At 34.1% G+C, this 23,808-nt stretch overlaps 1 protein-coding gene across 1 annotated transcript; it reads right to left on the bottom strand.

Moving 5' to 3' along the window:
- Positions 1 to 21,255: 21,255 nt before the first annotated feature.
- LOC145040616 (tyrosine decarboxylase-like) lies at positions 21,256 to 21,735 on the bottom strand. The gene has a single exon (XM_078988525.1). The coding sequence runs from the start codon at positions 21,733 to 21,735 to the stop codon at positions 21,256 to 21,258; it is 480 nt and encodes a 159-aa protein (XP_078844651.1).
- Positions 21,736 to 23,808: the final 2,073 nt, after the last annotated feature.

The following is a 23,808-nucleotide window of genomic DNA, read 5'->3' as shown; positions in this document are numbered from 1 at the left end:
TCAGCATAATCAAAAACTCATGATAAACACTTCCACAACTAGTTTTACTTAACAATAAAACTATACACTTTCTTTTTAGCATGTCATAATTGCTTACAGGTTACGGTCTTGGTAATTTGAGACTACATTTCACTTTTAGGAAAATAAGGGATTTTCCTGGTTCATATACATTCATTTTGTACAACAACGATTTACAACATCATTCTTTTGAGCATGTCATAGTTGCTTACAGCTTACGGTCTTGGTCATTTGAGACTGCATTTCACTTTTAGGAAAATAAGGGATTTTCCTGGTTTAAATACATACAATTTATACAACAAATATTTTCATGCATTTCATGCTTTTATAAGAAAATATCGGATTTTCTTGGGAAAACACACACGCACTTTCGAATGGCATACATTTCCTCAAAACACTACTTATGAACTCACCAACTTAAATGTTGACACTTTTTCTTTGAAATAACTTGTATTATCAGGAAACTGCTAAACCAGGTAGCAACTACTTTTGAAGACTAACGTGCTGGCGTTAGTAACACATTTTGGGTCACCATATTGTATTTGATTTCTTTTGCAAACATGTAACACATACAATCATGTAAACTTTTCAAATATATTTATATTATGGTGGTGTGTATTTTCTTTATTATTCAATTGTTATGATACTTGACATGATGTCCTCCACCCCTGAACGTTTCCGCCGTTCTGGTTTGGGGGTGTGACAGCTACCTTTGTGAGTAAATGTCTTACTTGCGCCAAGGTTAAGGTCGAATACCAGAAACCCTCTGGTTTACTACAGAAATCGGCGATACCGGAGTGGAAGTGGGAGCGGATCACGATGGACATCATAACCAAGTTCCCCAAGACAACGGGTGGTATCGATACCATATGGGTGATCGCTGACAGGTTAACAAAGTCCGCACACTTCCTACCCATCAAGCAGACTGACAATATGGAGAAGCTCGCAAGAACATACATTAGGGAGATCATAAGACTGCATGGTTTCCCCATATCCATTATCTCCAATAGAGATAGTAGATTCACTTCATGGTTCTGGCAGTCGCTACAAAGTTCCCTAGGAACGAGGCTAGACATGAGTACAACCTACCATCCACAGACCGACGAACAAAGTGAGAGAAATATCCAAACCTTGTAAGATATATTGTGAACCTATGTGATAGACTTTGGGAAGGCATGGGATACTCATTTACCCTTTGTCGAGTTTTCCTACAACAATAGTTAGCACACGAGCATAAAGGTTGCACCATTTTAAGTCGTCTATGGCTGAAAGTGCAGATCCCCTCTGTGTTGGGCTAAGGTGGATGACACCCATTTAGCTAAAGGACGAGTTCCTGAAAGCACTCTCACAGGTCCGGATATCATTCGGGAAACGACAGAGAAGATCGTTCAAATTTGTGAACGATTGAAAGCCTCTAGAGACCGACAGAAAAGCTACGTAGGCAAGCGAAAAAAACCTTTGGAATTCCAGGTTGGTGACCATGTTCTTCTGAAGGTATCACCCTAGAAGGGCTTGATGCGCTTCGGAAAGCGTGGAAAGCTAAATCCAAGATACATAGGGCCTTTCGAGATCATCGCTAAGATCGGACCTATAGCTTACAAACTCAACCTACCCTACGAACTTAGTAATGTACATTTTACTTTCCACGTCTTGAACTTGTGAAAGTGTCTATCCGTTGAGACTCTTGTAATCCCACTCGACGACATCGAGATCAATGAGAGCCTCAACTTCGTGGAGGAACCAGTAGAGATCATGGATCGAGAGGTCAAGCAAACAAAGCAAAGTTGTATCTTGTATAACTATTTAACTCAATCAAAGTCAGACTTGTTTCGGCTAACTTTTAGCACCATTTAGAGTCTGTTTGAGCATTCTAAGCCTAGTACATCAAAGGATTAAGTGTTAGGATGTGTCAACTGAAGTTCAAAACCATCAAACATGCCATAAACCCCTTTATAAGGAATTTATGGCTAGGGCACATGAGTTTATAGCCGTTAACTCATGGTGGCCGTAAAATCTTGGCTGTAAGTATGAAACTTGGCCATCTTTCATCACTTTTACCATTTCCAATCCAAGAAATCGGGTTGTGCTCTCAAATATTATCATGGATCTTCACTTTTCCTTCAAAAATATAAGTGTTTTATCCATTGATTTGTTACTAATTCTTCTTAACTATCATTACCCATTGATTCCATCCATAAATTCATCTCTTTGTTAGATCTTCAAGAAACAGCAAGAACACATACTAGTGTTTTGGTCCAAAAATCAACATTTTTAACTTCTATATCGTAAGTATTACTTCCCGATAGTCGATATCTAGTTGAAACACATGTTAAACACCTTGAAATCTTCCATTTCCCATGAACAAGAGGTGTTTACAGCCAAGAGCATCTCCCTTGGCCGTAAACTCTAGTTAGAGGTGCAAATGAGCCTTAAACTCTTCCTAAGGCTTGGACTTGAGGCTAGAACACTTCCTTGTGGTTTGTAAGACCTTAGAAACACCCATTTGGCACAATTCATCATGATTTTACGGCCGTAAACTCATGTGGACATGAGCACATTGTTCATAAACCCTAGGGTCGGGAACACTTGGCCGCAAACACGAAGTGTGGTCGTAAACTCACCTTATACAATCATTTGTGATTTTTACCTTTCTATTCAAGTGTACCCTAGTCCATAAGGTGTTTCCCTTAATTGATTAGTTATATAAACACTAATTATATACATATATATTTCATTATATTCTAAATAGGATTCGTGTGTGTGCTCAAGTCTTCACTTGACACTTAGCATCCTATACAACTCTTTCATCCAAACTAGTCACTACAGGTGAGTTCATACCCCTTAATCTACCTTTTAAATGATTTTAAAAGATTTTACAGGGAGTAATACAATTTGAACATTATAGTTATTGATTCAATCACATGTGACTAATAACTATCAAACATATGGATTTCATATACTTCAAAATGTTTATCAAACAAATCTATTTTCAAAACATGGTATAAACTCTTTTACATGTTAAACTCTTTTTATATGCTAAACCTTTTAAACTCTTTTAAAATTATATATTTTTAAAACCATGTCTATACAGATGTAGTTATTTAAATAAGGTTGAAAGGACTTAGGATTGATGACTCGCTTCATTTCCTGTTCCTTGTTTGGTTGTGGACTTAGAGTACCCTGTTGTTTGTCCAAGTGTCGTTTGATCCTTAGTTATATATTATGTATATGTGTATAGATATAAAATCTTTAACCTCAGTTCCAAAACCTTTGGGTAGCAGAGGTGTATAAACATACTCAGTCATTCAAACAACATTACTAGTAAACTATAATAGGTATAGTTTAGAGGTATACTATTTACTATTTCTAGTACAATGAAACATACATGAGTCAGTTCATTCATGATTCAATACAAACTTACTATTATGAGAAATAGAAAGAACATACTATTATGAGAAACTAAGAGCACATACTATGATGAGAAACAAAGAGAACATATTATACACTATACAAAGAGAACATACTCTACACTATACAGACAGGGCGTACTATACATATACAAGAATACTATAACATAAATGTGAGACACTACTTCGGTACATGGCATCACTAATGTGTCTCGTTTTGTAACCAGAGTCTCCTGGAGGAAGAGCGTGAAATTGTGTATAGATCTACACTGGACTGACCATCCTACACCTTGCTGCTAGCTACAGTGGGACCTGCAGGTCTACGGGTGATGAATGTCATAACTTTTTAACGTATTTCAACGTCGTGTTTCCACTATTCAATCAAGTATGGTTACAACATATCATATTTTACCTTAATTAACAATTTATTTAAGGTAGTTAGTACAAAAGTAGTCAATATATACAATACTACAGTACTACATTATTTTCCTATTGCATTCACTTTGTGATCTTCTCACATAACCGATAATGTAAACTATATCTTGTTAATGATAGTCATATTTGGGAAAATACACACTTTTACAAGAGAAAAAACATACAGAACATTCGGGTCTTGGTAGAAGACTACATTTCAGTAGAAAATATAGGATTTTCTAGGAAGTACAAACATTTACATTACATTGTTACAAAGATTTGCTTCAAACTTATACAAACAAATGACACTAAAAACTTACGAACTCACCAGCTTTAATGCTGATAAACTCTTTCAAAATAAGTTGTATTCTCAAGTCATTAGTAGATAGGTACCAATGCCAGGTTTTGAGTGGACGAAGCAGCTTTCAGACTCGTCTTTATTTTGATTGTTCATTTTTGGTGTGTTATAAACTATACATAGAACACTTGTATTTGAATTATACTATTAATGTAATGGATGATGTTGTTTCTTGTTTACTATTATGCATTGTTGTGATATTGTACATGACGTCCTCCGCCCAAGAACGTTTCCGCCGTTCCGGTTTTGGTGTTTGATAATTTATCACTTCAAACCAACCAAGCATTTCTTATTAAACAAAATCTACTATGAAACTAGATCTACGACCAAAGAATCATTAAGATAGAAACTTGAGGACTTACAAATGGTCTAAAGAATTATTCCAAAGATGGAGAGGATTTGTTGCTTTATCCTTAGGCTAACACCTTCTTCTTTTTCTTCCTTGAAAATGCAACAAAACACCACAAAAAGCTAAACACATAAGAACAAAGGCTAGGGTTAGGGTTTCTGATCTTGAGAGGGTAATGGAGGCTGAGTGATCATGAAAACCTACCCATAATGTCCTTTAAATAGGGCCCACAACCCAAGGATTATGGTTTTCTACAAAATCAGCCGCCATGTTGTTGCATTTATGGCCACGCTGTGGCGCGTCATTAAATCTTGTGATCATGAAAACATCGCCATGTCGTGGTGAAGCTACACCATGTCGTGGCCATATAAGACTGAAAACTTAAAGTATAATAAATCGATGCATACCTAAAATGGTAGTTATAACTCTCCCCCACTTGAATTAGACTTCGTCGTTGAAGTCTGGTGCTGTAAATAACTTGGGGATAACGCTCCTTCATCTCCTCCTTGGGTTCCCATGTCCACTCGTAACCCTGTCGGTGCTACCATTGCACCCTTACCAACTCAACTACCTTGTTGCATAAGATCTTGGTCTTCTTGTCAAAAATCTTCATGGGTCTCTCCATATAGTTTAGGCGCTCATCCACCTTGTTATGTCAATATTAGTTGTGATAATTCAATTTGGTGGTTGTCTTTAGGCGAAGCGTCTGTAAATAGCGAAGGTCCACATGACTTCGTTATATTAATGAATTTACTAGGCATCTGTGAGTTTCATACTATTATATATAGTCCTAGTATTTTTTTGAATTTGTGAGTACCCTATAAATAGGATAGGTACCTAGAGGGTAAATTAACTTCCGTATTAGCCTTTCACTATACTAAACTTCTTTCTGTTTTTCCGGAATAAATGTGATGAAACCAGATCTTATTTAGATCGAACTATTCTTACTTTATTTTCTTAATGGATCGACTAAAACTCAATTCTAAACAACTTATCAATTTGTACTAAATCAAGAATCATTACATCGACTGAATAATCCTTTCACATTTTTGTCTTATTGAGTCGATCTTCCAATTCAATATTTCCGAAAGATAGAAACGTAATTGTTCATTTAATCGATTATGCGTCAGTTTTTGTCAGTTGATCATGCATCTAATTCATTTCTCATTAAAAAATTCCTCATTTCACTCAACTTGATAGAAAATCCTAATGTTAACAAAATGATGAATTTCACAAACTTGCTTGGATCTGCAACCAAGGTTCCAATGTTGATTCCTGAGTCCTACGATCAATGGGCGGATCGTATGGAATATTATCTTAATGCTATCGATGAAGACCTTTGGAGATCTGTTTAATCTGGACCATATCATGTAGATTTAATTCTAGTTATTAGAAATGTTGCTGCAACTTGTTTTGGTCAAAAAAATGAACAATCAGTATTCAACCAAGTTGCATGAGAGGTTGTGATGTTCAAAATAAAACAAGTAAAAAAATGAAGATAAGAGTGACACAAGTGATTTACAAGGAAAGCCCTTGATCCTTGTTAGGATCTCCGACATAAAACCTTGGGAGGTAATGATGATCACCTGTCTTGATGATTTTATTGATTGAAGAAGTTGATTATAGATATGAATGTAGATGTAAGTACAAGTATTATGTATAAGCTAAGTAATTGTGGTCGTAGTTTGATGAATACATGTGTTATTTATAGTCTAATACTAATAACAAGAGGTCTAATAATTCTTGGATCCTTCGAGATCAGCTTATAGACGTTATTTGACTTGGCGTTCTGGGTCTTTTGCATGGTCAAGATGATTCTTCACTGAGAACAAGTCTTTAGATAACTATTTCTGCACATGTGAGAAAAAAAAAAGCATATAACCGTTATATATATTAGTAAAATAAATGATAATAATCAGGATCCTGAAGTATGTCTTAGGATCCTTAGGTTTGAGGATCCTAAATGTAATTTCGGGATCCTAGCCCTAACAATTGCCCCCAAATTATTCTTGTGAATTATTTTTAAGTTAGTTTGCAAATATTTAAAGGGATAATTTTGAAAAAAAAAAGTGACAAGGGAGTTGAATTTTAAACCCTAATGAATAGGATTTATCCATTCAATAACCATCACTAACTGGTCAAATCGACCTTTCTCTCTCCCCTGCCACCAACATAAATAGAGGCAATCTATTAGAGATATTCTTCCCCGAATCTTTTAGCTTTCATCTAAGGGTTTACCAGTCATCTTCGAATGTATACTTCTCACTCTTTGTCCTTAGTTTTCTTTTCTCTGACCATGGGCAAGAAAATGACCCTTTCGCATAAGGACATTCTCGCTCCTCCTAAGGATGAATTTACCGATCAAAATATTCGGTCTTATGACAAGATCTGTTCTCTTGATGAGGATGATATCGAATCACTGAAATTGGCCAACACTTTTTCTGATAATGTTGTTTTCAAACCTTTCAACCTGAAGTATCAGCCTGATTTCATTTCCTCCTCTTGGTTCTACTTCCCCAAATACCCATTTTCTTTAGGTTTGAAGTACCCCTTTACTAAAATCATCTCCAAGTTCTTTGAGGTTATTAAATTCTCCTACATCCAAGCCATGCCTATTGTTTGGAGGATCTTGTTTTAGATCGACAGATTGAACCAGTCCAAAGACCCAAACATAGGTTTAGCTGAGTTGACTCATGTGTATGACCTTAATACCTTTGGAAGTTCTTGTTTTCTTCTCAGACTCAAATCCCACAAGTCCCCTCTCATTCTGAAAACAGAACACAACGATGGAGCTTGGAAGGAAAAATATTTTTTTGTGAGACGTGATTCTATCTTTGGTGGGGATTCCCTACCGAAGACCCGGGTTAAAAAGGGTAGGAATAATATATCCTTGTACCGAGGATCTTGGAATTCACATTTCATTATTTTGATTGATATTTTGCAGTGTTTAATTTTAAATAGCTCATTCTCATTGCCGAGGACACCGAAGATAAGACAGAGAAGTCTGTCGTTGTTTCTATAGGTCTTTCAAATTTGATTGCTCTAGTCTCCAAGAAGGTTCTTCCACCACAGCTTCAATGGGTACTAGTAAGAATTCTTATTTTGCCTATAATGATTTATAACTGAAAACGATCCTGAACTAATGAGGATCCTGTGTGATGTGTAGGATCAAAGGTTACTTGCTCCAATGCTCGGTTTGGTTTGTTTGATCTTGAATACGATATGTCTAACGGCCTGATTGTAGTCAAGCAGGAAAAAACCACCTTTCCAAATTTAAGGTGTTACAGAATATTTATTAAAATAAATTTCTAATAAATAATCAATTGTAGCAAGTTGTCGTTAGTGTGACCCATTAGTATCATATGTTATTTAGCAATATCACTTTAATATGACTATTGAGCATACTTGACCTTTCAAAACTGGCATTCACACATCATACAAGAAACAACATAAAGGCACCGCAAACACAAGTAATCATAAGATTACAACACAACAATTACAAGAAACAATTGTTCTTGAGGCTATACTTTGAAATTTACAATATAAAGCATCATTTTTAATATATATATATATATATATATATATATATATATATATATATATACACATATATATATATATATATATACACACACAAAAAAAGGCTCAAAAACAAGTTACTTGCTTGACCATTGAAATTCTATTTCAAGATTCCTCGAGGCACCATTTTTGCTTTCGGGCAACAAAGCATAGTCACCTGCCACTACCCCCTGCATCCCCACTCAGTGAACCTATATTGTTACTTCCCAAACGAACTCTACACAAAAAAATATAAAATCCTCGATAATGTGTTTATTTTGACTTAATGGCCTTTATAACTCAATCATGTTCGCTCATACACAACTTCAAAAGAGATCTGGAATACATTGAAGGAGAAATACTAGGGGAGTGAGAAAACCAAAATCAGTTCTGTGAAACAATGTCTGATTGTATTACGTGAATTCAAGCAAAAAGACGGAGAAACTATTGAAATGTATTATGATCGTCTGAACGAGTTGAACTACAAATGCACAAGGTATGGAATCAAAAGGACCAACATGGAATACAACATTATGTTTGTAATGGGGCTCAGAAAAGAATGGAGGAATGTAAGCTTGATGATTAAGACACAACATGGCTTTGATTTTTCTACCTTAAATGATGTTTACAACTAGCTAAAGACTCATGAAACCAAAGTGAATGAAATGGTAGAAGAGTAGAGGATGAGTTTGGGTGGTCCTTTAGCTCTAGTTTCAAAGGTTGGTGGTAGAGAAAATGAGAAGGAAATTACTGAAACAGAGGGTTCTGAAGATGAAGGTCTTATTGTCAATTCAGATGATGAAGTTGTTGCATTCTACTCCAAAAACAAGGTGAAAAGGTTTTACAAGAAGCGATTTAGTTTGAAATTAAATATGGAAAAACGAAGGGAACTCTTTCTAGTAAAGGTAATGAGGAGAAGAGGTTTGAGAAGAAAGAAGTAAAAGCTGAGGATTCGAAAAAAGAGAAGAAGTTGAGGGGTGATTCAGGGATAGATCGTCATTATTTTCATGGAGCAAACCACATGGGAAATGATTGTATGATGTGAAAGAAAGAAGAAAAGAAGAACAAAGTGAAGGATGAGGCCTATTACTCTGAGAAGCTAGAAGAACTTAAGAAAAAGTTGAAAAATCTTTCACTTGTGGCTAGAGGCGAAGAGGAATATGAGGGAACATATTAAATATGGTCTTCGGGGTCTGATAATGAAGAGATGAGAAATACATCCCACGGGGCAATGTATACTAGGTATGAAGAAGTTGAAGAAGAGAATGTGACTGGCAGGTGTTTGGTTTCGAAGTCAGGTGATACTGCACCAATGACTGCCAAGGTACGTTCTTTACTTCAATCTTTTCTAATATTCCTTCATCTACATATGATTATGTATTAACTGAGTTTGATACTTCTGTTACTTATATGAATAATCTTGTTATTTCTGCTAGCAATTTAGCTAAGAAAGCTAGTACTCAGTTACTAGAAACTCAAAGAATCTTGGAAACAAAGAAGTATAAAATAAAGAGTTTAGAGCTGCAGATCACGAATATTATGGTAGGTAGGGATAATCTTAACACTGATAATAAGATTCTTTTGAAACAGAGAAACATATATTGTAAAACTACTAAAAGAATATACGGAAAGTTAACTGAATTACATCATTCTTGTGAAATCAGTAAAGAACAACATAAGAAGCTTCTACCATTCTTAGTTTTCGAAAGGGAAAGAGTAGATGAAACGTCTTATGATTGCGAAAAGAATATTTCAGATTTTGATAAAGTTCCAGATAATCGATATGCATATGGAATTGTCAAAATTTATGAATGTTTGGACATTGATGAATAAGTTGACAATGTGAATGATCCCTTAACCCAAAACGAACAATTTCAAATTTTGAAAAGAACTGAGAATTCGAAATCTGACAATCAATCTAATTTTGTTGATATTGAACATTTAGTGAAATCAGTGAAATTGAAGATGTTGATTGTTCTCAATTATCTGTCATTAAGGTCACATGTTTGAGTAAAGGCAAAGAGAAATATAATGATTTGTTAGCCAAGACTGACACTGATCAAACCTCCACTTAAAAAGTTTGTGATTTTGATCATTTAAGTGTCAGAGATAGTCAAACTGATAGTGATGATGATGAAAGGTCAAAAGTTCCAAAACCATCTAAAGATGTTTCCAAAGAATGTGAAAAATCAAGAATTGTTGTTGATCAGGTGTATGGTGAAACATAAAATTTCGACAAAGTGATGAAAGAAAAAGGGGTTCATTATCTCGAAACAAATGCAATTGTGTATACCAAATTCAAAGGCACCGGTGATGTCATTTTTCCAAATCAAGTGTTTGTTACGACTGGGAATGTAATATGTTTTGATAAGTGGAGATATAATTGCAATCTCGAACCATTTCAAATGATGCAATATGTTTTTGATAAGTGGATATCTAATTGCAAGGCTAGACAAAATTTTATGGAAATGGGAAGACCAAAGAACTGGTTTTGGAAGATGAAAACCAAAAAGACTGGGACTGTTTAGTCCAAGGGGCTATTTGGACTATTTATATATAAGGGTTGTTTTGCTACTTTTATCTAAATGCAAGGTATGCTTACTACCATAAGGATCAGCATTCTCTATGCATATATATGTGTAACATATGGTACTGCTTTGCTCCACAATGATTCATTGCATACCTTATGTAAAGCACATCCTTTTGTTCAAAGTACATCCATCATTTCAAACCACGCACATTATTGCATCGCCATTGTTGAATTCTATTACTTTCTTAAATGAGGCGTTAGATTTTGAATATTTACAGTTTTGTTTGAGGAACTGTGAGGAGTAGTAGTATATTCTAGAATGTGTACGTGGGAGAATATCTTTTTTTAGAACCAGCAAATAGTTAGTAGGTAACCCGACCCGATGGATCAGGGATACCTGGTCGGCCACCAAGAGGGGCATCATTCATCTCCAAAGGGAATGAAGAATCAAACACACGTCAATCCAAAGAAAATCCCGCCACGTGTGCTCAGCCAGGAGTCAAACTCCTGACCTTGCACACTGGGGCTTTTAACACGGATGCATCACAACCAATAAGGTTGGTGATCACTTGTATAAAGGAATCTATCTAGATATAAAGGATGAGATTTTAACTTTTAATTATTCTTTTTTACTTCCTTCTATAATAGTTCTATTCCATCTTTAAATTATAGGGGAGTACGGGGGTTTCGGTTGCTTAGTGGCCTAAACCAAATCATAGCCAAAACATTTGGTTAATACATGTTATTAATTAACAAGCGATTAGTTTCATTTTTAGTTAGTGGTTTAATCGGTAGCTCAGAAGCAACAGAAAAATGTTATCATTAAAAATTTATATCTAAAACAGAAAATATGCTCATCAAAAAGTCTTGTGCTGTCCGGCTGCTCTGGGTGTTGTTTTTCACACCTAAATTAGGTCAAAACCAGTTTTTAAAGTCAATACCACATTCAAAACCATTTTTACTCGTCATCATTAGAATCAAATTTATGACCTTTTTATTTTTACAATTATAATCCCTCATGTTTTATATTATTTTCAATTTCAATCTTTTATATTTTTAAATTTAATAATCCTCCTTAACAAGTTTTATATATTTACAATTCTCTATTTTACATATTATTTATATTCTAATAAATTTAGATATTATTTATATTCTAATAAAACATTGTTATATATATATATATATATATATATATATATATATATATATATATTCCATGCATTCCAATAATATTTATTGTTATGAGTTTTTAGTATCTAACTAGGAGGTGATCCCGAGGTTCACCACGGGACAACGTATTTATTGAAGAAAAAAATTTATTTGTGTTTAATAGTCATTTATGTGTTCTCTCTCAAACATGCTAGGTTTTAATGGGAATATGATGAAGCTCTTTTTATCAAAGCATTTATAATTTAACCATTTATCAAGGCATCTATAACTCAAACCATTTAACAGGAACAAAAAAAATCACAACAACAAAAAAATCATAACAACAAATAGAGAGTACAACAACAACAAAAAAAACGTTCAAAGCACATAAAGGGGGTCGCCGATTGGAACAACAAACCTCAGCAAATCGAAAATCTCAAGATGGATTGGAAAACATGGGAACAAAAAGCTCTGAAATACGCACCAAGTCGGAGGAAGAAGACGGAATCACAGGTGGTCTTCGGTAGCAGGGGAGCAGCAGGAGGGAAGGAAGTCAACAGTAGCGATGTTGCTATGCTGCTGCGTTTTTTTTCTTTAGGGTCACGATTCACGAGGGCAAAGAGGGTATACAAGTATTATTTTTTAGTTATCCATATTATTTAAGCGGACCGAGTAAGTAGATGGATCAGCTATTACTGATCGAGTCTCTTATTTTAAGTTTTATCAAACGGGCTGATCCAGACCAAGTCAGCCAAAATGGCTGACTAGACCCAGTCAGCTCACTATCAAACGGACCCTTACATAATCACTATAGTCACTAACAACCATTGCTTCTATCATTTTTGTACCGTAAACATCAGGTTGCTCCTCTTCTTTGGTACCATCCATTAATAAAAAAGTGTTTGTATGGTTAATATGTAGCTGATATGGAGTGATTTTGACACCTGGTCTTGTAAGGTAGCATTTAGAAACCATTTGTCTGTTGAATATGAATAAGCATAGAACATGCCCAAAATCAGTTTGCCTAATCAATATTTGTTAGTATTTCTTAGCCTATATGCAAGGTTTAAATTCATCTAACTTTTAAATCATATATTTTTAATGTTAAGTTATAAGAACATAAAAATACAAATAATAGAAAAAAAGATAAAATAAAAGAAGCATGGCCTTACCATAGAGTTTGATGAGTCATGGTCTACGGATGCTCACAATAGTGTCTTTAGATGATCATATTCCTACAATTATCCATAAAAACAAAAAGATAAGCGTACACATAGAAGTGACCCCTTTTTAAATCAATTCTCCAATCTTCTACAATATTAACAGGAATATATCAAATTTTCGTTAAGATGATGCACTACTACTCAAAGACAAAGATTAGAAGTGAAAATTACTCGAATGTTAAGTCAGTCTTTGGAACAAAGAAGAAATGTCAGGTCAATCTTAGAAAAAAGAAGAAATGAGGAACCATTGATGATAAATTGGTCTGTTGAGCAGTCTTCCCTCCATTGATAGGGAGTAAACTTCCAACGCTACTAAACACATCAGACCAATAAGGAACTCAATGATTCCCCAAATTCGTGATCTTCTGAGAAATTGAATAATATAAAACCAATTAATTATAAAACATATACAAAATCTTCAATGTCTAAACAAAAAGCCCTAATTTCATCTTACCTCTTGCACAATTATGTTGTTGAATGAAACAAAAGAGGAAATATAATTGGAGCTATTTCAGAAAATACATATTGAATTGACCTTACACAAAGCGTGGTGACGCTCTTTTTCTTCTTAGACTTGACCATCGAAATCTTCTCAGGGCATTTACGTCTTTAAATGGAAACTGCCGACCTCCAACAAAATTCGTCACCGATTGCTCAAAATCGTTGCCCAAATTGATAGAGCCCTATAATACAAAAAGCAACAGATGGACCAATCCTCTTGCATCAATCGGAAGACGGTTGTGTGGAAGCCACCATCGCCACCGGTGTCGCGTTCACTACAATTGCAAGAATGAGATATTATCGTTTCCATTAGAGGGGGCGGGGAGGTGTGGTAATTACAAAATAGGGTCTTCGCTTGGAGAGTAAAACTGCATAGTAAATTGTTAGAAGAGAAGACGGCGGGGATGCCAATTGTAGAGATTCAGAACGAAATCAGAAATCAGAAAATGTACACATTAAGAAACATATTTTGTCGATAAGTTGAACAAATTCAGAAACATTGGGGAAAATCGATGATCAGAAGATGAAAGAGAAAGAGACTGCAATTGATATACCTTATTAATCGGAAGAGTTGGAGTCAAAACTGTTAATTTTTGGAGGAGAAGACAGCGGGAACATCAATTGAAGAGAGTTGGAAACGAAATCTAAAATCAGTAAATTTTGCATATCAATAAACAGTTTTGTCAAAATTGAGTAAGAGCGAAAGAAGTCGACGATAAAACATGAAAGAGAAAGAGATTGCAATCGAAATACCTTGTGAATCGGAGGAGTTGGATTCGAGAATGTAAGTTATTGGATGAAAAGACTGCGGGAAATGTATGAAACCATCTGCGTCGGGTATATTTTTTTGTGCAAGAAGGACAGTTGCAAATGTAGAAGGGTAAAAAGAGACGTTTTGTGCATAATATTGTGGTTAAAATATGAAAATGGAAAAGTTTACTGTTGATAAGCATGTTGGTTTTTAATATATGTATATAATAGTTTGACTATCAAGTTTTAAGATCAGTGGTTTTTTAACTTTGAATTTTTCAAATTTACTTTTAGTTTTCTATCTTGATTACGTATAACTAATTATGTTTAATCAAATCTTCAAAATTTATGACTTATAGTTTATTTATTTTTGTTTTAACTCGATTACTATAGCCCAGTTTTGTAAATCAATCATTACATTATATGTTAAAATTGTTTGGGTTTTAACTCGATTACGTGTGTATGTTTTTTTTATGTTTACATGTACCAAAGCAGTCAACAAGATTCGAAAAAACAAAAAGATACATTTACTATTCTCTTTATTGGTGTTTGTACCAAATCACTAAATCACCAAATCAGCTAGCAACAACATTCGAAAAAGCAAAAAGATACATTTCCTTTAACCTTTCCATTTATGAAACCTAAAATGTTACTTGAACCTTTTCGCAAGCCTTCATTCAATTTTTCATCGGATAAAGACTTCAGAATTATTTGTTTTGGAACCAATTCAAAACTAGAGAATGAAATTAAAGGTGTGCTTATAAATTTATGATTGTTGAATGTTGATGTTTGAGTTAATTACATATGTGGAGTAAATTCTAGCTATTTTTTCTTTGTAGAGGTAACAACAATTATTTATAGATGTTTAAACATATACTACATTGGTGGATTTGTTTTGTAAAGAAGGGATGTGGTAGGTAGTGATGTTTGGTGATGGTGGTGGGTGGTGGGTGGTGGGTGGTGTGGTGATTATAATGGGTGGCAAGTAGCGGTGGCAAGTGGCGATGATGGGTGGTGGAGACGGGTGATGGTGATAGGTGGTGGTGGTGTATGGTGGGGGTGGGTGGTGGGTGGTGGTGATGAGTGGTTGTGGCGAGTGGTGGTGGTGGTTGGTGGGTGGTGGTAGTGGTAGATTTTGGTCATAATGGTGGGTAGTGGGTAAGTGGTAGTGATGGGTGGTTGTTGTAGTGGGTGGTGGGTGGTGGTTTTTGTAACATCCCAAAATCAAGACCAAAAATTTCGTTTTAATTGAGTTATTATATAAAACCAACAGTATAGAAACATTCATAATAATATCTCATGTCAAACCAAAGTGTCAATAATCAAAACATATTATCACAAAACCATATCAGAGTGTAATTCCCAAAGATCTCGTGTGCGGAAATCATAGTTGATGCGCTGTGATCAAGTTGGCTCCTTTCTTTGAAAACAAGGTACCTGAAACCAAAACTGAAAATCGTAAGTACGTAGCTTAATGAGTTCCCCAGATACTACATACGATACATACCAACTGGTCCATACATGCCATACATAACCAAGAGCCATACATAACCAACATATCCATAATCAAGTAAAATGTTATGTGCCAAACATATCTGAATCATAAACAGAAGAGTTTGGGGTTGCAACCCAACTCATTGAGTCCATGAGCTGACTCGCCGAGTTCATCTTATGACAACTCTATTCTGCCGATTCCAGTCCATTCCAACACCTCAAACTCATAGATCTAGACTCCTTATGCTAGCATTGCACGTAAACTTGCTAACTTTATGTGCATGTAAGGTGTTATGAAGCCAAAAATCTTAATCCAAGCTAGAAAGAAGGTCTAGGTCATGAAATGGGGATAAAGCCAGTAACTTTGAGCTCTTAAAGCTCAAGAGTGTCCAGATCTGTTGTCCAAATCCATCCTCAAGGGTTTAATACTCGGATTAACCTTGGAAATGATCCAAATGTGACAAAAAGGCAAGCTAGAAAGGGGACCTATCAATTGAAAGCTCAAGGTGCAGACTTTTTACCTCCTAACTGTTGCTAAGTCGATATGGAGGTTGGATCTACTCTTCCTTCCTTGCACCTTTCTTCCAAGCCTTCAAAATCCACTCCAATGGACCTTATTCTTCACCAAAAGCTCAAGAATGAAGTCAGATGGCTAGGGTTTTGGGGTTCTGGATGAGAGAGGTTGTAATGAACCCTAGGGAGGAGAATAAGATGCTTAAATAGGGTACCAAGTCCTGAAATTAGGGCTTTCCCAACCCAGACCAGACTTACCGAGTCCATTCGCCGACTTGCCGAGTTGGTCACTTAATCTGCGACACGGAGTCCGCTTCGACTCGCCGAGTCATTCCTTGGACTCGACGAGTTGACCCCTTCTTGACTTAGGGTTTTCCTTTCCTTTCTTGGCCTTTCTGGATTCTGGGTGTTACAGTTTTGGTGAGCGGTGGGTGGGAGTGATGGTGGTCGGTGGTGATGGGTGGTGGCGGCGGGTGGTGGTAAAGGGTGGTGGGTGGTTGTTTGTGGTAGTGACAGGTGGTGGTCATAGTGGTGGGTGGGTGGTAGTGATGGGTGGGTGGTAGTGATGTGTGGTGGAGGTGGATGGTGGTGGTGGGTGGTTGTGGTAGGTAGTGGTGGTGATGGTGATGGGTGGGGTTGGTTGTGATGAATAGTGGTGGTGATGGTCGTCGGTGGGGTTTTTGGTGGCGGGTGGTGGTGATAGGTAGTGGTGGTGGAAGATGGTGGTTATGGTTGGCGGTGGCAGGTGATGGTGATTATGTTGGGTTGTGGTGATAGGTGGTGGAGATGGGTGGCGGTGACGGGTGGTGGTGGATGAATGGTGAGTAGTGTTGGTTAGTGAGTTTTTTAATTTTATTTACTTATTTTTTTCTTTATATTAATATTATATGATGATTTTAATTTTTTTTTAAATATGGTTTAATTTTGTTCTCAAATGTTATATATATATATATATATATATATATATATATATATATATATATATATATATATATATATATATATATATATATATATATATGAATTTAAATTTAAAAACTCGTAAACATATAAATTAGAAATATTTATATAAAACAAAAGTTGGGTGTAATTTGTAACATTCATTTAAATGAAAGGACTAACAGATAATATATAAATGATATCACCAAAATCAAAATTGACTGAAAGCCTTCATTTTAATACGAATTAAAAAAATTAATGTCAAATAAGAATAGGCTATCATTAAAGATCCTAGGTATGCCATTAGAATCCTCCGGCTGCTCCTTAGATTTGATCTTTGGCGGCTTGTTTGACTTTTGACCTATATGCATAAAAACTAAAAACTAAAAAAGAAAGAAACCCTCGTTTTGCTTTCGTATTTGGACTACGACAAATATAACTTTTGAAAGAGGTTGTGGACCCACAAGAGGAGGTTTTAACAAAAACGTCCCGCCTGAAAATGTATTTACCGGTATTTTAAATTTTGTTTACAATTAAAATAAAAACCCGTCTACAGCCACCTTCCCAATGCTGGAATTTTCTGTAGCCGCCCTGCGTCATTTTTTTTACTTTTTTTTTTTTTTTTTTTTTTTTTTTTTTTTTTTTTTTTTTATATTTTGTTTCAAATGTCATATGTTTCTTTTACTGTAAGTTAGTTTTGTTAGTTTTGTATATAAGCTTTCTATATATTTTTTTTACTTCATAGGTTTATAGGCTTTGTTATCTCATGCGAATTTATGATTTTATGAATTTTTTTCCTATATCTATTTCCTTTTTCTAGGATTTCGGATTTGTAATCAATGGAGTATATTTTATGATTTAGAGTTAAAATGAGAGGAAAAAAATCTCTAGACAATACTACAAAATGGTATATATATGTACATTAAAGTAGAAATAGAATAAATTAATTTTCATGGAATATATCCGATGTACTTATTTCTATTAGTGATTGCACATACTCGATTTATATTAAAGATGTTTGATTATGCAATTTATGTTTTATTTTTATTTGGTATCGTTCTTTTATATCAGTTTCCAATAATTTCTTGTAAATAATTTTTGAGAAATTAAATTGATTCCTACTTTTTATGCCTACAAATATGCCTACCCAATAAAATTATGACAATTGTCATCTTTCCATATTTTTTAAACTAAATCATTAAGATTATATTAGGAATATATCAAATACAATTAAATTGAATGGTGATTTGTCATAATTTTAGTGGGTAGGAATAATTATAGGAATAAAAGGTAGGAGGCAATTTAATTTCTCATAATTTTTATTTTACAACGTGATGATGGTAACAATCATTGCTTTGCAAGTGGTTAACTTGTCTAATTTACCTTTTTATGAAACATAGGTTTCCTAAATCATGTGGAATGGTATTGTTATCAGTTATAAGTTTTCTAAAGAAAATAAAGAATTTTTTAATGCAACATAATTTCAAATGAATGCTATTTAAAGAATTTTGAATACAACATAAATTCAAATGAATGCTATTTTAGATTAATATAGTAGATGTAAAACTTGTTTATTATACGAGTTGATTACAAAAAATAAAATATTAAAATATAAATAATAGTTATTTTTTTAAATAAAATTTTAAAATAAGAAATGAATAAACATATTAATTGCAATTTAGTATAATATTTATTACATTTGATATTTTACATATATATATATATATATATATATATATATATATATATATAAGTATAATTATTATATTATGTGGCTTTTTAATTTTAAAAATTGAAAAAAAAACCATAAATTGACATATAAATATTATTTATTTAAAAAATATCACAAAATGACAAGTATCAAAACTCATTAGAGATTGAAAAGATTATTATTATTATTATTATTATTATTTTTGCTACTTGACATGCTATAGTTGTTTTTGTAAAATGATATCAGAAAGTAAGCTTTCATTGAACCAAAATCTAAATTTTGTTTGTTTCCATTAAAACTTTTAGGATCTGTATCCTGCAACTTATGGCTTCTGAGGTGAACTTAAATATGAGGAGTGATTGGTATGTAAAAGTTGAAGATCTATTGAGATCCGACATGAAAACATTTGCCAATGCTCCAATAACTTGACATACAATTGATGATATTAAGGAGGTGCTCCTTACTTTTTTCATTTTCATTCTGCTCTTTTTTCAGTAAATAAAAGATAATTATATATATTTTCTTCACATTATTTTAACGATAAGAAGGAAATAAGTCTGAATTTTTGTTGTTGGTTATAAATTTGTAATGTGTACTTTAAGTTGTAAGAAGGGACAATAAACAACAGTTTATCTTGGTTGAAGAGAATAGGGAACTTTTGATTCTTGTAAACCAAGGTCATACAGTATCGGCATGTAAACAATTATTTATTCTTTACGGTTTTATCTTATGCAAACATTGATTTGTATATTATAGCATCATACTTTCATTTTTACTTTGAAAGTATGTTGCTATTTCTTGCATCATCTTTTTAATAATTACTTGGTTGGTTGGTTGGGTTGGCAGTTGGTTGAAACAGAAAGTCTCACATGAAGAATTTCTTGGTAATGACATTTTATAGTTTTTTTGCTTAATGTTGTGTCTGTTTTATTACTTGTGTTGATGTCCTGAACCTGCTTAAAGAATTTAAAATCAATATTGGAAAGTGGTCTTAAACACATACAAAGCCTACATGTCCATTTCTCTTCTGGATTACCAACTGATGGTGAAGTAATTAGTGGTAAAAATTTCTCATTATTTGTGTATTATAACACCATACTTCTAATTCTTGCTATTACAACAAAAATTTCTTATTACGACATTCTTCGTACTCTGAAAACATTTACCATAGGTTTTAAAAGTACATTGCTAAAACAAAGAAACAAAAGTAGGACAGTATAATAAACAAATTTAATTGATAAAAGTATGTTGCTATTTCTTGTGTTTAATCTTTTGGTTGCAAATTTGTTATTGCTTTGGGTTTTCCAAAGTACAATATCTTGGTAAGAAAAAAACTATCCAGGGGCAACACCCGGGCTTCTTTCCTAGTTATAATTATAGATAGAAAAAAAATACTTGACATAGTTTTTTCTTTTAAATTTCATATGTTTTAATATATTTATTTAATTAAATGTTATCTTTGACTAATTTTTTATAAAAAAAAAATACGATGTGCATCACTTTATAAAAATGTAGGTGTATATTAGTTATTTAAAAAAACACATTTGAGAGAGAGAGAGAGAGAGAGAGAGGTATCCAACAACTTCTTAGACCATCTCCAATGCATTGAACTCATATGAGTTCAATGGATTGACACATGTACATTTCACTCACTATATAATTTTACCTATTAAACTCTACAATCCATTAAACTCTATACAATTTATGGATTCCCTAATCATTTATCATTTTCTTTTTATTTATTGTTATTTTTTTTAAATTTAATTAGCATGAAAATAAAAATTAAAAACTACAATTAAAATTTACTTTAATTAAAAATTTAAAAAAAATAAATTTAATATATATATATATATATATATATATATATATATATATATATATATGTGTGTGTGTGTGGGGGGGGGGGGGGGGAGAGAGAGAGAGAGAGTATAGAGTTTAATGGGGATTGAACTCCCTATTCTATGGAATCCTAGTCATTTTCCCACAATGGAGATTTTAAGTTTAATGAGATTAAACTCTCTATTAAACACCCCATTAAACTCCCATTGGAGATGGCCTTAAGATTTTTTTGGCATGTCTTAAAGGGCGACTTTTACCATCGAGCCACCTATGTTTGTAGCTAAGTAGCTATAGAAATATGTTTATTTATCTTTTTTATTTAGAATTGTTTTATCACATTAATATTTATTGAGGTAAACCGCCATTATTGTATCTCACATAGATATGTTAATTTCAGAATGCCTAGATAGAGAACATGAGATATATGTTGAGTTGCTTCTTTTAAATGATTACATAGGTTCGTCTTTAATCTTCCTGGGTAGCTGACCATTAGAAGTGGTCTCTAGTCTTGGTTCACCGAGAAGGGAAGTTGCTTCACCTTGCACCAACTCCAAGCCATATTTACATGTCTGTCTTCGGTGAGACCTGCCCCCACATAAAATCGGATAATATAAACTCCTCCAACCACAGAATGCGTCATGTAAAATCGCCCGGTTGCATTCACCAATTCCAATAACATCTGGTTCAATTCATTTGCTTTATGGTCGTTGTCACGGTGCTGACTAATAGCATATGGAGAAACTCTAAAACAAACCATAGAAAAGTATCGTGGCACCATAATCTCAAACCTAGCGTCCATGTTGACAAGGCCTTCAATATCCTTGGCCATTTTCACATGCTTTCTTATGTATTCCCACAAAGCAGTCGTCCCATAGCTCATTAGCACCATCCATAACTTTAAGGCTTGGAATCTTCGTGATAATGATATCTGCCAGTCTTTGTAGTCGACGACTTTCCCTAATTCAGTGGATTCGTTTGCCATCAACCGCTACAACATTAAAACCCTATGGTAACGACAATTTCGGACCCTATACCGACGACTTGTCATCGGTATACCGTATACCGACAACTTGTCATCGATATAGAGTCGTCGGCGTAGTCGTGTCGGCATAGGTCAATAGAGTCGTCGGTATAGATGTCGTTGCGATAGCTGCACCTATTCTGACGACTAGTCGCCGAGAAAGAGTTTGTCAATCATATTTTCGGGGTTAAAAAGTAAAGTTTTATTAATTACCTATAGCGACGACTTGTCGTTGGCACACCTATAGTGACGACTTATCATCACCACAGGTTTAATCTATTACGATGACTAGTTGTCGCTATAGGTTTTTAACAGGAGCCAATGACATACCTATACAAAACATGAATCTATTGACAATTATCGTTGAAATTTGATTAACATGAACATTATCACATCAAAAACAAGTTTATAAGTTCAAAAACAGCTTAGGGTAATGTTCCTAGTCTATTTCTAGCCAAAACACTCGAAAATACGTTGTCTAGGGCTCCTACTCGTCGAGTGTATCAACCTACTCAATGAGTAGGATGATTTTCTTCATGGAATCGGTGAGTTCATCAGTGGACTCGGCGAGTCCAGTGCCCAGAAAGCCAGAAAGTCGATTTTTTCAGCAATTTGCATCAAGTATAATTAAAAACAAGCCTAGGCTCTGATACCACTATTGGGGTTTTGAGCATTCTAACACTCCTAAGTGTACATGCAACCCTAAATACCATGGATCTATGTTTTTTCTATTATACATGCAAATATGAACTTTCCAAGGTATTCATCCTAACTAGCATAATAACATTGATTCATATTAATATATCAAGTTAGAATTACATACCTTTTTGATGTAGAATGTCTTCATGAAGCTTGAGTGCCTAGTGCCCCAAGTGTGACACCTCAAATGGTTCACACAACACTAAATACACTTGGAATAGATTAGAGAGAAATCCATACTTCATAAAAATCGGCTAGCCCTTTCACATATTATCTAGTGCCAATTTTGTCAACAATAAGATGCTTATATAGTTAGTGACAATTGGGGTAAACCCTAATTGTCATGGCTTTCCATTTCCTTGGATCCATGGGTTCAAATATACCATGGAGCATCCATGGAGAATCTTATGGGTTTTAGCCCAACTTGATAATCCATGGTGTCTTAGCCCACTATACAAGTATGGATCATTTACACAATCAACCCATATATTAAATTAGTCTTCTTTTGATCACTTAATTAATCATAGATTAATTCTTGATCAATACTAATTAAATAATCTTATTAATATATTAGAACTTATAATATATTAACAAACCTTAAGTGTTATTTCTCTCATTATAGTCTATCCAAATGCATGATGTCATGCAACCCAAATGGACCTTGCCGGGTCGGGTCAAATCTTACCAATTATAGTTGTGGACTTAAACATTAATCCAACAATATGTGCCCATATAGATGTAAGAATTTATGGGTTATAGCTCTAACAGTCTCACTAGACGCATATTCTTAGATGGTATTGCTAGAAAAAAGAAGCATGATAAAATTGGTTGCATAAAAAATACTATTTATAAATTGAAACAAACACTTTGTTTTTCTAAAGAAACTTCATATAATCAAATGCATGAAAAAAAATTGGTTGCATAAAAAAAATACTAATTATAAACTACGAGTTATCAAAGAAAATATATTTGATTATTTCTTTTTCAAAAGAAATATCTGATGTGCGTAAACTCACTTAGTTTTAATCCTACTTTTAGTTGTAAAATAAACACACAAAGGCAGTGTACCTATCAATTGTGGAATAGTTTAAGCAAGTAGGGTATCGATGTAACGCCCGTAGATCCAGGCTAGTGAAATTAGAGGCAATAGGGGTCGAAAATGACTTTTTGACAAAAGATTATTTAGAATAAATAATCTTAACCAAGTTTTAGAGTGTGTTACAAGATTTTCGTGCATATAAAGAACGCCGAAATCCGAGTTATAACGAAGAAGTTATGACCCGTCGAAGTTTCGCGTCAGAACCGGCACGATACCGGGAAAGCGTAAATAGTGAA

Source organism: Lactuca saligna, chromosome 4 (assembly GCF_052625555.1).
Source record: "Lactuca saligna cultivar CGN05327 chromosome 4, ASM5262555v1, whole genome shotgun sequence".
Classification (NCBI taxonomy): Eukaryota; Viridiplantae; Streptophyta; class Magnoliopsida; order Asterales; family Asteraceae; genus Lactuca; species Lactuca saligna.
Note: the sequence above shows the minus strand (reverse complement) of the source record. Positions and strands in the feature narration are given on the sequence as shown.